At 42.2% G+C, this 16,764-nt stretch overlaps 1 protein-coding gene across 11 annotated transcripts in view; it reads right to left on the bottom strand.

Moving 5' to 3' along the window:
- Positions 1 to 16,764, bottom strand: part of mcf2l2 (MCF.2 cell line derived transforming sequence-like 2) — a 109,067-nt gene that overhangs the window by 87,758 nt on the left and 4,545 nt on the right. For 8 of the 11 annotated variants that reach the window (XM_086225290.1, XM_086225297.1, XM_086225293.1 and 5 more), the window contains exon 1: positions 4,096 to 4,437. The exons of 1 other annotated variant lie outside the window; for it this stretch is intronic. In XM_086225290.1, the coding sequence (XP_086081416.1) occupies positions 4,096 to 4,258 (163 nt within the window). In that variant the 5' untranslated portion in view covers positions 4,259 to 4,437. Of the gene's footprint in view, positions 1 to 4,095; positions 4,438 to 8,559; positions 8,722 to 16,764 lie in introns of those variants that run through there. 2 more of the 11 variants (XM_086225295.1, XM_086225298.1) reach the window with 2 other exon arrangements.

Here is a 16,764-nt window from a genome sequence, read left to right as displayed (position 1 = left end):
ATTACTTTTATGGTCTGTCTCTCAAAATGCTTTTTACTAGGGCTCAGGATACAATCCCTCTAGAAACAAGGGGGCCAACAATGGTTTTCATCTGCCTCCATCAGTGTTTTACACAAGGACTGAGTTCAATTTGTTCTTCGTCTTTTAATTTCCTGCAGGTTCCATGCAGCCAAGGCATAGTGCTGCCCTCCACCGTCTACTGAGGGGCATGATAAGTGCCATTGTTTTTTTTTTTTTGGTGGGTGTGAGTTCTTTTTTCTCTATGATTAAATTTTTAATGGAACTTGAATAGAGAATTTTTAAATTGTATTCATGGCCAAAATCTTTATTCTTAATGGAGGAGATTCCATTCATAGATCCTTTAATATATTTGGTGAATCAGTCAAAACACTCTTCCTTATAACCTTCATTCCACTGTGGGTCATCATAATGTCACTGTCTTCTATGATATGTAGATTTATCTATATACGTAAAGTGACTCAAGCCTTGTATAGATTATGGTCATTTCTCCATTTAGTGTTGCTGTACTCTATTAGCATATTTCTCCTTCGCTTCTCATACTTCAAACTTCCATTTTGAGTATGTTTTCACATGACACTCTTCTTATGAGAAGGCTTGTGTAATTTCAGAGTAGAGTTATAGAAGAACTAACTCTTTCTTCTTCACTGTGGTTTCAAAACATTTACAGTTGGCTGGTGTGTTAGTGTGCTGATGGAGTCAACATGTGACCGATGAAACATGGGCCTGCAGGGCCTGAATACCTCATGACCTCTTTCCTCACCAGCGACAGCAACACCTGACACACACACACACACACACACACGCACACACCTCGTTGCCCCTTTTTGCAAAACTCTTAACAGATTCCCACTCATGAAGTAGCTGAGTAGCTGTCCACTGTGTCTGATGATGACACTTGGAGGGGGACGCGATGCTGGTGGGTTCGTGTTAAGGTTAAGGTCATGACGCTGATGCCAACTCGTGTGGCTGTGAGGGTCGATGCTTTCAGCCAAGTATTGTCCACAGGTAGCGCAGGTAAGCCTAGATGTTGCGGCCATCCTCTGGTGTGTTGGGCTTGTTTTTGAGACCTTCTCTGTTGGTTAGTATGATGTAACTCTAGCACTAGTGCCCTGCTAGGCTGATCTATCGAGTACCAGGGATTAAAGGTGGAGGGGGTTTATGTTGCAGTGCTTCAGACGGGCTTTAGTCTAGTCCTTGAAATGCCTTTTCTATCCTGTTTTGCTTCACTGAGTTGTCCATTTAGGGTTTGAGGCAGTAGACAATGGTCAGGCGTGTAGATAGTATGCCCTATCCAGTCCAGGTGTTTTTGCTTTTGCTGGCTCCTTTTTAATGGAAGCGGATCATGGTGAGAACAGTGGCAATGGAGATCCAGTTTCCCCAAGACAGGCCAAAGATGTTTTAGAGGTATCTTATGTGGAAGGCCTCCAAATCTGTGATATGCCATCTGTATGGGACCCATGTGTCTGCTCCATGGAGTAAAATAGAAAGACATACTGCAATGTAACCTTGATGCTGACCTCATTTCCCACATGAACCTTAACATAAACCAAAACCTCAGAAATTACAATTCGCCCCATTAAGAGACATTTTGGCCCCCTCAAGGACTAAGGGTCCTGATAAGGGTTGTGCTTGTACCAGAAAAGGTCTATAATAGATGACAAAAACCATCATACACAGACAAACTCATGCTGACTGGCTGACTCTCATAAGTTCATAGATCTCTTTGGGAGAGTGTGTCTCTCTCATCTCCCTCTCACCATTGTGAGTTCATTCTTTTCACTCCACTTTCTCAGTCGGAAAACTTCTCGTTTATATCCATGACTCATCAGTTTCTCCAATATTACATGGTTTCAATAAGACAAGCAGAGTTAACAGCTATCACACCTATCACACTCTCTCTCTCACTCTCTCTCTCTGTCTCTCTCTCTCTCACACACACACACACACACACACACACACACACACACACACACACTAAACAAAGTTTGTGTTATTTTTGGGTGGCTGTTCCTCAAGGTCCGAGGGGGGTTTCCTATTGGCTCTCAGGAAAAGGCGTCAGTGCAAGAAAACAATCAGAGGATGTCTATTGACAGGATCTGCTGATAACAGGTCTCTCTCTCGCTCTCTCTTGCTTTCTGTCGCTATCTCTCTCTCTCTTTTTCTCTCTCACACACTCACTCACGCACACACACACACACACACACACACACACACACACACACACACAGACACACACAGAACTAAAACAGCAAACTGAAGAGATGACCTAGTGCAGATGATAGTAATCTGTTGTGCAAGACAGTCGACACACGTGTCACCGTAAGCCCAAGCAGGTATGATGTGTGTCTTTGACTGATGACTGACTTGTGTTCACTTGGCTACCTGCTTGGCTTCGCCCCTCTAAATACTAACAGAACAACAGAAAAACAATGTTAGCTTAAATATGTGAAACGTCCATCCACAAGACTGCAGCAATACACCTTCCAATACACATACACACATACACACACAGATTGCTCATTAGTATCACTCTTGCTGAGAAAAAACAAAAATGCATACAGGGGTCAATGCAACGGTGACCAAAAATGACAGCAAAACAGAGTAGCAGCTATATTGATGTTATCTTATATTTTCAGCTCATGATGGAGATGTTTTTCTGTTACACAATTTATAAAGCAGAATGAAACAAATTGAAACTACACCCCCCCCCCCCTCAAAAAAATACAAATCTAACCCTGGGCTTACTGAACCATTCCATCCCTTGCTAATATTATCAGGTTGCCTGCTATGTCAATTATGTTATTCAATTATATTACTGGCAAAAGAAGGCCAATAGCCAAGACTGCCTTCTCGCACTGTATTTTGAAATTGCTACTCCAGTCACAATTTCATTTCCATAATCATTTCACTTGCATGTCACCAAGCAGTAGGCTAGTTTAGAGAATAGGAACACTCACATTCAAGACCATTGTTGTTAAATGGAAATAATGACAGTAGTACTTTGATTGTTTATACAGTAAATAATACAATGTCATAGGCCAGGAAACACTTACTATGACTGCACAACAACAAGGAAATACCAAAAGGTGAGCCCTCTGTTGGTGGGACTAGCAAAACTAAGGCTGCCTTTGTTCCAGTCTATAACCTTGACAGGTCCAACTGCTAGAGAAAAAAACGAGTTGATAAATGAGCTTTAGCTGTGCTTTCCTGCAGTTACCCTGACAGTCACAAACAGGTAGGTGTACTGAATACATCAGGGATGCTCAGAACGTGGCTGTTATTATTTGTTATTTTTGTTTTGGTTTGTTCCATCTGCTGTACCCCCCCCCCCCCCAAAAAAAAAAATCCAGATCAGAGGAGCTTCTATCATTACTATCATTATAATAGGTGAATAATGTGGTCGGTGTATCTGCTCCAATTTATTACAGTGATGACTGACTGCAACAGCAGTTGCAACACAATGTTACAGACCTGGTGTGTTTCTGGCTTGAATTTTAAGGACACTAAATTTGTAGGTTGTAGCAGAAAAATGATATAATGAGTAGTGTAAATAATGGCTCAGGGAGTAATATGTAAGAAGAAAGAGTCATTAATTCGAATAATTAATTCTAATAAGTTAAAAGTCCAAGATTGTGGGTCTTGGGCCTGTCATTTGTCACTTCTTGGGCTCTGGGTCTACAGGGGAAGGAGTTTGGGCAAACCTGTATGACATCTGTGGATGCAGGAGATGGAGCCATCTGACACTGACCGCTTGAACTGATCTCAATATCAAAAGCTTAGTCAGATGGGGTCAAATCATTACTGATGTCCAGCAAGGACGAAGCCTACAGGCAGGATCTCAAAGTCAAGCCTTTAAGCAGGGTCTCAGAGGTGAAGCCTTGACAGTCTACATGAAGCCAACACCAGGTTGTTGAGCCAAATTTGAGGTTTCACGATTACTTTGCAGGAGGATGCAGATACTTATAGAGAAACAAGATATTCTTTAGATACTGATACCTGACTAGACAAAAAATAGGCATGTCAAAGGCAGCCATGGAATTAAGGATGTGAGAATTAAGCGATGAGAAAACATACTTAGACTGGCTGATGCAGTCTGCTGACAGACTTCCAACAAGTGATAGAAAGACTCCATTTCAGCAACGGATATCCGCACAGTAGAATATGTTCTTCCATATTTGCCACAGTTGGGACAGCAGCTGTGAAGGGTCTGGTATTGCATCCCGCCTGTAGCATCCATCTTCACTCACCTGTCTTCCATGTGTGTGTGTGTGTGTGTGTGTGTGTGTGTGTGTGTGTGTGTGTGTGTGTGTGTGAGAGAGAGAGAGAGAGAGAGAGAGAGAGAGAGAGAGAGAGAGAGAGAGTGAGTGAGTCTTTGTAGGTCCTGGCTGTCTGATCCAGCCTGAGGCAGTGCTGTTTCTGCAGTTGCTCGTGTATGTGTACCTGCAGAGCCAGCAAGGTATTTTTTTCTCTCTCTCTCTCTCTCTCTCTTTCTCTCTCTCTCTCTCTCTCTCTCTCTGTCATAATCTCTGCAGTAAAAAGTAAAGCCTATTACAGGACATTAGCATATGCCTGGCCCCGTGATAGGCACAAATACACATGATAGCCTGCTGAGAGGGATGCTCCAAACTGAAGAGTTTGATTTCACCTCTTTCAACACTTGCACTACAGGACTTTGAGGCAGCAGCACAGCCGGATGGATGCAGTCTGAGCTGAGACACAGACTTTCAAGTATTATCCAGCCTGTAAGTTGAAGATGAATATCTGTAAGACACATTTTGTAGAACCTAAACCTCAAAAGCTTCATTCAGAAATCTCTTATTGCCATGATTCATAGCCATTTGATTTGATATCATTAATAAATAAATTGACAGCATTTTATAGTTCTTGTACTTTTGGGGGCAAAAAGTAATTTGATAAAAATTGTTGTCAGGGCATGGGGGTGGAACCCCAACCACAGACTGGGGTAAAATAATCATCACAAGGGACAGGGTAAATAAAACTTCTGTGTGAAGCTGAAAACAAAGGGAGACTTACCCAGAGAAAACAAGAACAACTAGCCACCCAACAGGTCGAGGAAAAAGGGGAAGTATGGTGATAAAGTCAATCTGACCACTATGAGCAGGGAAAAATAAGGGCCGAGATGACAGGGGAGTGAATTTTCTGGAAGACAAACACAAGAACTAAACCACATGGGTGCTTCCTTCACCTCTGGAAAGGACACAATGGCCCAATTCCAATTTCCCAGAGGCGTTTACCTGCCAAGTCCACAAGGGCTTGAGAACAGTCCCATTGACAAATGGTCAAGTGCATCAGGGCTCTATTGCCGACATTTTAAGCCATTAATGCCCCCTTACTGTAAGTCTGCAGACATGCAGACTTACAGTAAGGGTTCATACAATTGTGGCACTATGTACTGGTGACAGTGGTTACCAGAAGATTTCCAGGAAATATCATGTGCTATATGTTTTGAATGGGGTTGACACATCTTCTGAAACCACTATTTTATAATCATTTGTATTAGCCAAATTTTCTGTGGTTAAACTTAATTATCTAATGACAAATAACAGATAGTAGGCGTACAGTTTATTACTAAGTTGAACTTCTGGGAGAAAGGAAAACTTTAAGACTGCTTTAAGTGTGACATTCTAGCTGTTATTCTCTTTTTAAATTGACCCCAGGCATCTTATCGTTGTCTTCCTTTATTTTACTGTTGATCTTGTATTTACATACGCCACATTTTTTCTTTGTATGATTAAATTTTTTACAAATAAAGAAGTCCGTTGCAATAAATGCAAGGCAAGGCAATTTTATTTGTATAGCCCGTTTTCACAAACAAACTAGTTGGTGTTCTCATGCTAAACTAAGAGCCCTATCCCAATCCTATTTATACCATTATAGCCTCTCCCACTCAGTCTGTGAGGGTGGAGATTGGAATTGGGCCAATGAGTAAGCTAGGGCGCTGGATCCCATGGCTTTATACTAGTGATCCTGATCCTGATCTGGAAATCAGGCTGAAACACCAGGGGCAATCAGCAGTGAAGTTGTAGCTAAGAGCGACAAAGCCACCAAGATGTACGACAGACCGTGTTTGACTCTTTTAGCTCACTGAAACACCCACCACGCCAAAGAAGTCATATAAATTTTTGTACACTCTCCTATTCTTTGAAATAACATAAACATTCAATTTGCAAGCTCAGCTAAGTCCCTGCGCACAAATAGATTCTTTTCTTTTAATTACAAACGAACTTCAATGATGTAATTGCAGACAATATGAAAAAGGAAGGAATTAAAGCCAAAATTAGCAGACATTTCCTGCCAACCTCTGTGTTTCGTGGCTTCCAAAGTCTCTGTGTCCATCAGTTTGATGTAAACTGTAAAATTAAGCTGTTGTGGTAACCTCACTCTCAGTCAAACATGAGAGGAAAAAATAATTGCCATGTCACTGTTTTACATGCATGAGTGCTGAGGAGGATTTTTTTTTTCCCTGTACAAATTTCAGACATCACAAGGAGGATTAAAGTCCACGCAGTCTATTTTTTTTATGAGCATCATTTGCAATGATGTGAATAACGGCGTTAAAACAAACGGTGTTACTAATGCCGTTACTTTTTTCACTAACGGGTAATCTAACTAATTACTTTGACTATCGTTACAACACTGTTACCGTTACCAACATGTCGTTACTACGCGTTACTGAAGCGACTCATTGAAGCTGCCATCCGGCTCAGCTCACACAGACACAGAAGCCGCAAATGCGTGTTTTTTTTTCACCTTTGGTGGGGGGTGGGGGGGGGGGGGCCAGATAAGCACCTAAGTCATGCTGATTGGCTAAGATAGAGTAAGATTTCACGTTGAGCCAACCAGAGACATCAGGTGGGCGGGTGTTTACACACGAACCCAGCATGTAGCAGCATACACACAATCTACCAGAGATGGCGAGTCCGGAGTCGCTAGGAAAGATGGCGTTTTCAAGATAGGCACAACTTTACCTTCATGGAGGTTAAAGGTAAAAATGTACATGTTGAGTGTATGTTATGTCGTCCCAGAGCAAAAACAAACAGGCTGTCAATGTCCAATGTAGGCAACTCCAATTTAATGAAGCGCCTCTCAACAGCAAACGCTTCTACTACACTAGCTGCCAGAAACACAGTTGACACTGTTAATGGTGATAGCAAGCAGGTGCTGCTAAAGTGACCTCTGCTAACAAAGAAGGATATGGAGCCACGCCATCCAAGCAGCCAAAGCTGGATTTTTCAGCCCTGCTCCACAAAAACTTGTGACACAGACAGAACTTAACGAACTGATTGGCCATTACGTTGATGAAAACAAGCTGCCGTTGTCAACAGTTGATTCGCACTCCTTCAGAGCCTTCATAGGCAAAATACCAAGGAGAAGGGGAGCATCTCTGCCCTGCAGAAAGGTATTTTCTAAAAAAATGAAAACAAATTCTTTCACATTGTTAAACTTGTTAGAAAAAGAGTAACGCAATTGTTACTTTCCCTGGTAACTAGTTACTTTCATAGTGGAGTAACTCAGTTTCTAACAGTTACTTTTTGGGAGAAGTAACTAGTAACTATAACTAATTACTTTTTCAAAGTAATGTGCCCAACACTGATCATTTGCTTTTCATCTGTCTCAATTAATAAAAGCATGTACTTATTTCTGTCACTCATTGCAAGACTGTACAGATGTCCGATGGCCTCAGAGTTACTATGCCTGAACAACAATGGCTTATTTTCGTTGAAATGTATTTTCCTTTCAAGAAGTGACCAGTGAGGATGATTCATCCTCAGTCACAATTACAGGAGCTGCTCCAGTTGAATATCACGTGCTTAAGTCCTTCTCAGCATGAAAAAATGCACTTCATTCCAATTACTTTCCAAAAGAGGGATTCGTTCTCTTCTCTGCTTCTAAACTGTCATATTTGAGTTCCATTATTTTTATGTGTTGTTTTTCTTTGCATTTGCTTTTCAACCAGCATTAAAAAAAACAGTTTATTAGGTCTGCTAACCTTCTTTATTTGATCTTTAATCTGCACTGGTCAACATTTGGGTCACACTTCAGACCGAAGCTCACAAATTCAATTTAACTACACAACATTTGAGAGACGATTCAGGCAAAACCACTAAAAACTTTCAGTATTTTTAAATGTCAAATACATTTTCAGGAGATCAAATAGAAACCAGTTGTCATATACGTCAGTTGGTATAAAACCAAAGAAATATGCATGAAATATTAGTCTCCTTCAGAAACAATTACCCCCTCTCCCACACAGTCTGTGATGACAGTTGATGGTGAGAAGAGCAGCAGATGGACATGATCTAACTGCTATATAGTAAAGCACAGACAGTAACAGGACCAGACCAACAGAGGTATCAACACTTCATTCACACATAGAAATCAGCACATCTCTGGACTGGACCCTGCTCACCTCTCACTTCTGTTCTTGCCTCCTTAAGACTCAATGGCAGTTTTTTTGGGGTTGTAAGTTTAATCATCGCAAAGGAGAGGACATAATGTCCCAAAAGACACACACACCTGTAACACTGTAAAGGAATCTTCATCACTTACACATGATGGATCCCATGCTTTTGCTCTTCCTCTGAAACAATCCACGGCTACAGCAACATAATACACACTCACACACAAACGCATTCACACATACACATATACCGGTCGGCTGAAACTGCTGTCCAGTCCTCAATCATGGTGGACAAGCCCTCCTCTTTGTTTGAGAGAGAGAGAGAGAGAGAAAGAGAGAGAGAGAGAGAGAGAGAGAGAGAGAGAGAGAGAGAGAGAGAGAGGCTCTCTTGTGACTGACTCGGTCCTTACCACAGTTTACACAAATATACCAAACAATACTCCCATCAGGCAGCAGGAACTTCCCTTCCTCTCTGCATCCTTCCCACCTTTGCTCACACCTCTTTCCTTTTCTTCCACCTCCTGAGTGACTTGCACTGATCAGTTACTACATATCTGTCACTATCAATGAAAGTCAGAGTGGCACATGACAAAGGTCAGGAGGTCAGATTTGAAGCCATAATTTGGCAACATGACTTACATTTCCCATACACTGCCCCTCAACTTAAGTACTAGTGAGTCTAGTAGTTTATGATAAAATATGTTAAATATGAACATCTTTCTAATACATTCAAGTTCTCCAGCTGGACAAAATATTGTCTAATAACTACGCTCAAGGTTTTTTTTAGGTTAAGGGAGACATCCTAACTATAATTAGGTGACTCTTACTGTCATGTGGTGGTGCAGTGGTCAGCACTGTCGCCTCAAAGCAAGAAGGCTCCGGGTTCAAGTCCCAGCTCAGGCACAGGATCTTTCTGTGTGGAGTTTGCATGTTCTCCCTGTGCCTGTGTGGGTTCTCTCTGGGTACTCTGACTTCCTCCAACCGTCCAATGACATTCAATTGCGGACTAGGCTGATTATATACTCTAAATTGACCGTAGGTGTGAATGGTTGTCTGTCTATATATGTTGGCCCTGCGATGGACTGGCACTGGAGAGGGTCAATCCCACTTCTTGCCATTGGCTGCTGGGATAGGTTCCACCCCCCTGCAACCCTTACCAGGATCAGTGGCAGACCATCCCCATGAGTTTTGTACTTCATTTTACCTTTAAAATTTGATACTGGAATTGGAAGAATAGTGAACCGTACAGTAGGACACACACGCACGCACGGACGCATACACACAACACACAAACGCACACACACAACACACAAAGGTAGTCCAACCTCCTCCATTGTTAATCCTCTTACCAGAGGCAGTGGGAAGGTTAGCCCTGTTGCTGCAGAGACTGTGTCTCTCTAGAAAACAAAGAGAATAAAGGAGGTTTGGCGTGCGTCATCACATCAACATGTTACTTTTTTCCATGTTGCCTCCTGGTGTAATCTGGTGATGGGTGGGAGAATTCAAGTCTTTGATGGCCTGGGACCACCCCATTGCCAGGAGGCTGGGACCAACCCATGGTCAGAAGGCTGGGAAATCCAGTCAGATAGACTTATTGATTGACCCAAGAACTGTGGACAAAATTTCAGGGCCAGAGTTTTTCTGGTTGCTTGAGTGGGCTTTGATTCCATGCAGCTCAAACCTCTAAGTGGAGACTTTGGCTGAAGGGCAGTTATCACACAGTGATCAAGCTTCAGATTGGATTTCCATTTATATGTTGGTAGTGATTCAGTCCAGTAGTAGATGGTGTCTCTCAATTCCTCTTCCATTCTTGTGTCTCAGGTTGCACATCATATACTATAACTGGCAAACATTAGTATACCCTTTGGCTTTTCTGAAGCCCAAAAGCTGTGAATTTGTGCATAGATATGCATCATAAATGATGGATTGTGGGATTGGATGTGGCTCAGCTCAGCCAGCTGGTTATACCTCTGCTGCTCATCATTATCAGACAGTGATAAACCAGTGATATATGGCAAAAAGGGTAACGCACACCAGGGTATCTTGCAAGGTGCAGAACACTGCATGTACAAATATAAAGAAAGAAGGTGTCACACACTCAAGGCTCCATATGCATGATTTTTTAGCTGTGTGGCTTCAGACTTGAGTCTACCTGAGTGGTACTTTCTATGCTGGTGATATAACCCTTTTCCACATGCTCCCCACATGTGAAACATCTGTGTCTTTACATGTATAAAAATTGACTGATTCTTTCAGTGTTTCTCTCTCCTCTGGAAAGAGATCAGTGTTCGGGGGTAGTTAGAGAACAATCATCAGTTGGGACTGAGAAGATACATCAATACTTCAACGGGATCACTGTTTAATGTCAGTTGCAGGGAGGGCTTCATGACATCAAGATGACATCACTGTTAGAAACAATCTGCTGCTGGAACCAGCAGGGAACAGAACAAGCATTTGCCTGGCTGATACAGGAAATCTGCCTTTCAAACACACAAGGACTGAGCAGCCTAATGTCTTAAAAGTAGCCACTTTGGTTTTCCATGTTGTTCACAGTGTCTTCTCTCTCTGAGGCTGGTGTCAGGGAATCAAATTTGGATGTTCTCTTTTGTTACCTGTAAATATAAATAGGATGTTTTGTAATGTCATCTGGGGCAATGGCTCTCAACCTGGGTGTCCAGACCACTACACGGGTCACAAAATACTTTCTGGGGGTCAACAAATAGTTGTGCTTGAAAAAAAGAAGATTCAAAATACTGTTTAAATTTTTCAAACTGTAAAAGTATTTTTTTCTTCACCTAAAGCTCTACGGTTTTATATTCACATACCAGTCCATTGCAGGGCCATCAGGAGCTTAATTCTTGCTCAGGCATACTTCGACATGGTCACTGGGGGAAGTGAGGATTGAACCAACGACCCTTCGGTTGCTAGACTGTACCTCTGAGCCATGCTGCCCCTCAATAATGATCATGATAATAATAAAAATAATGAACGAACATTCCTAGCTTGTCAAATTATGTTCCTGTTTCATGTCCCTCCAGTATTAGACCTAGGTCCAAGTATATGGCCATGACAGCAAATGCTTCCCAAAACTATGAGCATGATTTTTCATCTGTCGCTGCTACATATCATACAAACACAAAAAGCAAGTCAGTTTCTGACTCTGGTAGTCAGTATTTTACGATTTGATGAGAACAGGCACAGACATCGAGAAAGCTCAGATAGCTTAATTGCAGTTGACTTTGTGCCTGGTGGCTCGGAGGTAGAGTGGCCATCTAGCAACAGACGTGTCGCTGGTTCAATCCTCACTTCCCCTGGTGACCATGTCAAAGTATTCTTGAGCAAGATACTGAGCCCCTAATTGCTCCTGATGGCCCTGCGATTGACTGATTGACTGGAGACCCATCCAGGTTGAACACTACCTCTCACCCAATGTCAGCTGAGATAGCCCCCCCGCGACCCTTAACAGATAAGCAGTATAAATAATGGAGGGATGATTATTCTGGGGTCCTGGCTAAGGATGGTTTAGAATCAATGGTGTAGTCCCAATGAGTTCCTTTTTTCTTCTTGCACATTCATTAATATCACATTAATTGCTGGATAAGTTTATTCGAGTTTTTATAGACTTGCTGTCCTAATGTGGCTGCAACTACTAATCATTTCTCGTTAACTGTGTTTTTTCCAAGGCTGAGGCTTTTATCAGTCTTTCATTCTTTTACTCCACTGTTGTTACAGCTTTGAGAGACTTGTAGAGAGTAAAGTTGCAGCAACAAGACACAAGTATGTGGTTTATTTCTTACATTAGACCACTTTAATACCATGTCACTGATATGGCAGGGATTAATAAATCTTTCAGATGAACACTTAAAATGGCAACAGTTCAGGAAGCAAATGAAACAAATGAAGAATGAATGTACTGCAAATGAATAGTTATAACTAAGCCGTGGCTTTCTGCACTATTTTGCTGTTTTGTTTTGATTCATCTGTGTTACCAATTAGTTAATTCAGCAATCCAAGTAATGAATAACAAGTAAACATCTGGGGTGATGTATATGCTCCATTTATCTTTCTGTCCATCTTGGTAAGGGTACCTGCATTAAGGTCAGAGAAAGGTCAGGGTTAAGTCAGGGTCAGAGGCATGCCTAGAGCAGTTCAGGGACAGGTCAGAATCAGGTAAAGAGCATAAGAGCAGGTCAGAGGCAGGTCAAGGTCAGGTCAGAGGCACGTCTGGAGCCGTACAGGGACAGGTCAGGATCAGGATAGGGACAGGTCAAGGGCGGTTCAGGGACCAGTCAGATGCATGTCAGGGATAGGTCAGGGTTAGGTTAAGGACCAGTCTGAGACAGGTCAGGAGAGGTCAGGGTTAGGCTAGAAACTGGTCAGAGGCAGGTCAGGGATAGGTCAGGGTCAAGAACAGGTCAGGGACAGCTCAGAGACAGGCCTACAGTGGGTTAGGGATTGGTCAGGGACAGGTCACTCACAGGTCAGAGGTGAGCCAGTCAGGAACAGGATAGTGAGATGGTGGAGAGGACAGCATTTACAGGGAGATCTTACAGGAGAACTTGTTGGTTAAAGGGACGGTCACAGGTACATGCTGATAATACTGTGTCCGTCAGCTATGAAGAACTTCAGCTCACTCTACCGAGGCCCATGAATGATGTCGCCATCTCTGCTGCTGTTGCTATAAAATTGCACACCATTATATTTCAATTTGACTGCCGATTTTTTTGTTCGTTTGATTTTTAGTTGTGTTTGTGACAAACCTTATCATTAATAAAAGCTATGAAGGGGATATTTTGTCTTCCATGTTAGACTTCTTGTCCTCTGGACAATATATGAACATGCCCAAAGACATGGCTCCTCATTTTTGTTACCCCAAAAGTACTCTCATGATTACTTCTCTCAGCTGACAAAAGTATATCATAACAAGATACCTTTTAACATTACTGAACACTGGTTTAGAGGCCTAAAAACCAAAGGCAGCATCCCCAGTTCATTTATGGAACATAAAGCAATTAATTGTTTCACTACTTACAAGATGATCAGTCTTTTATTATTCAGTGTAGCATGAAAGTGTGCAGAGCTAACTAGAGCTAGAGTGCCGAGGAATTTGTTTAAGTGGTCATTTCAGTCAGTCACACAACACATGCATGCACACAAACACACACACATGGAGAGACTATTAAACACAGGGTCAGTGGGTTCAAGGTCACAGCACAGGAAAAACATGCTAATTTGCCAAGAAACACACACACGCACACATGCACACACAGATGTTTTGTTCCAACAAGAAGCTATTAAACGCATCAAATATGAGTTGACCACACAGGTTTTCTGATGAAAGTTGATGACGATGATGATGATGATGATGATGATGATGAAGATATCCATGGGTAAAAAAAAGTATTAATGACTCCCCTGGGGTGGTGACATATGACACCAGATCATATTGGATCCTTGCTGGCTTTCCTACTTTGGGATTACTATTTGAAGAACTATTTACATCAAATCTTTATGTGAATCCTGTTAGTTTGTTTTTTTACGGGCACAGAATTTTTGGGGAATGGCTGTATTGATTGTCCTGCCAATGAGGTGAGAAGGTCCAGTAGAGTTCTGGACATGACAGACAAACATCCAGCTGCTCTCAAGCTGTCTTGAGCAGCATCTGGATGTATGTCTGTCATGTTTAGTAGCCATGGTAATGGCTCAGGGTTGACCTTGTTGACATTGAACCTGGAGGTTGAGAATGTGGTTTGTCAGTATGTATCTGTGAGCTCACAGAACACAGCAAAGACAAATGCTTTTCCAAAGGATATAGAGACCCCCCACCCCACTGCCAGGAAGAGGAAGCACAGAGAATGCAGCTCTGACGTCATAACAAGGAGGAGGCTTGTGTTATTACCCAGCAGCAGATTTTCTTCAACCTCTATACATTATCTGACCGCACCCAGAACTAGATCACCAGCACTTCTATTATTTTTTATTTATTTCGCGTTTCATTTTTGTCTCTTGAGGGTCGAGAAGGAAGCTGAAAAGTCCACACTGACCCTTAACATTCACGTTCCTCAGAAGATGAACTTAGTATACACTATGAACCAAATATAAGGCATCTGCTGATCTCGGTTCATTCTTTGAAGTGAATAAATTTCAAAAGGCCCTTTTCACCGCAGCCTTTTGGACATCAGAGAAGGACAAATAAAAGTGTTTATGGTCACATGACTAATGGTCATGGTCCACAGACAGGAGGCACGCACAGCCTCAACCTGCTGAAATAGAAACAGGCCATAATCAATGCTATTTATCACACCTGATTTTGCCCTGCTATGGCATGTCACAATGGCAGCTGGAAAAAGGGCCTATACTTCAGTGACCTTGCCTTTCTTACCTTAAAACTCTAAATAAAATTCTAAGAATAAAACAGCAAGGCATGTAAAATGTTGGTGTGTACTGTAGAGAGACAAACAGGAACATCCGGGGTTGGAGTGGTGGGGTGTTTTCCTGCCTCTGACGCTATTCACTGTTGTTGTGTGTTGTTGTTATGCGTTGTTGTGTGCTGTTACGGTGTTTTGTTGCTGTGTGTTCTTGTTGTGTGTTGTTGCTGTGTGTTGTTGTTTTCAGTCCCAAGCAGCATTTCCCTCGCCATGATGTAAGCAATCAACAAGGATGCCTGCAAGAAGTAAACCATCTGTCCCAGCTGTTTGGGATGAGATGAGCTGGACAGACTGTGACCTTTGACCTTCCCATTGTTCATTTCACAGTGTGCAGGGACAAGGTTCTTCACATCTCTTTGTGACTGAGACACAACATGTGTGCTACTTTTAGCTCATCGGTGTCACAGATTTCCTTCCATGGATTGTAACTGTGGAAGTGTAACTTCTACTTCTGTGGTATCGTTAAGGTCGCTGGCTCGCTCTCCTCATCTGTGGCTCTGCAACTGAACACAAGATGGACAGGGCTACAAAACAAGAGCACCAAAAACAACAACAACTGTCATTTGATTTGCCAGGAGGGTGAGTAGACAGGGTAAACTTCCCACCAGACAGTACGGTTGCAGGATTTTTATCAACAGCAGGAGGACATTTTTTCCATAGACTTGTCTCATATCAATCAATTTAAGTTCAAGAAAAACCTCCCTCCTGGCAGATAAACAGCCAATCACATCCCTTGATAATAGAGCATGCTAAGTGAGCCAATCACTTCAGAGCTGTGTTGTTCACCTGCACCACTCACACATCAACAGAAACTTTGTGGCATAAGAACTTGACGGTAGATAAAAAAGGACATACTTTTGTGACGTATCACAGCCTTCTGCATTCTTTTTTCTTTTTTTTGTACAACCAAATAGTCACAAGTAGATGTTTTCTCTGTGATCCAGAAAGCCTGGAAATCCTGCAACCGTACTGTCTGGTGGGAAGTTTACCCTGTCTACTCACCCTCCTGGCAAATCAAATGACAGAAACTACAGAGTAAAAGAACAAGCAAGCTGTGTTGAAAAGATGAATACATCATTGATGTATGATGTACGTCCTCTAGTTTAACGATTTGATGATGTGTGTGGAAAATAGCCAACTGGAAATGATGACAGCAGAGAACAGAATCCTGAGTACGCTGCTTCAGCCAGCGCAGTCAACACACAGCTGAATGAAAGGGAGGCTCTACGTCAATTGCCCTTGAAGGCTGTTCGGTATTTTTAAGGAAAAGAATCTCTGAGTTGAGCATGGTTTTTCTTCTTAGAGGAACTGTTCATCTTTGCATGTTCCTAGATCAGAAAGACTAGTCTCTGCTGATATAACTTCAAGCAAAGCTCTAAATCTCAACTGCTCTATGAGAGTAAGTAAATCCAGTTTCCAGGTATTTATATGACAGACGTGATTATATCCCATAAGGCTCTGTTATAAAGAGAAAGAGTTTCTATCTTTATCGACTGCTATGTAAGGGCCCCTCAAAAAAAAAAAAAAACATAATCTCTATGTGTGATGAGAGGGATTTCCCTGTGGACTGAAAGCTATATTGTCTTGTATTGTCCCTGTTGCCAGGAAAGCATTCAGCATCGTCCCTCTCTGCAGCCCGATCAAACTGAAGGTCAATTACAGAGCCTCTGCAACACATCCTTCTTTGATAGGGCAGGGTGGGGGTGAGGGGTGGGGGGTCAAGGGAGCTTTAAATTTAAAGTGAACAAGAATACGATTGTGTGTCTCAGCCGCTGGCTCTTATCTACACGCTTCACCACCACTAATCATCCTGACGGGGTACTGCAGTGGCGCTGGAGCAGCCATCTTAGATAGCATACAGTCATGAATAATGCATGATGGGAACACACAGGC

This window comes from Aulostomus chinensis, chromosome 14 (genome assembly GCF_037954235.1).
Source record: "Aulostomus chinensis isolate RoL2024-O1b breed Wild chromosome 14, RoL_Achi_v1.0, whole genome shotgun sequence".
In the NCBI taxonomy this organism is placed as follows: domain Eukaryota; kingdom Metazoa; phylum Chordata; class Actinopteri; order Syngnathiformes; family Aulostomidae; genus Aulostomus; species Aulostomus chinensis.
This window is presented reverse-complemented; position numbering and strand designations above follow the sequence as displayed.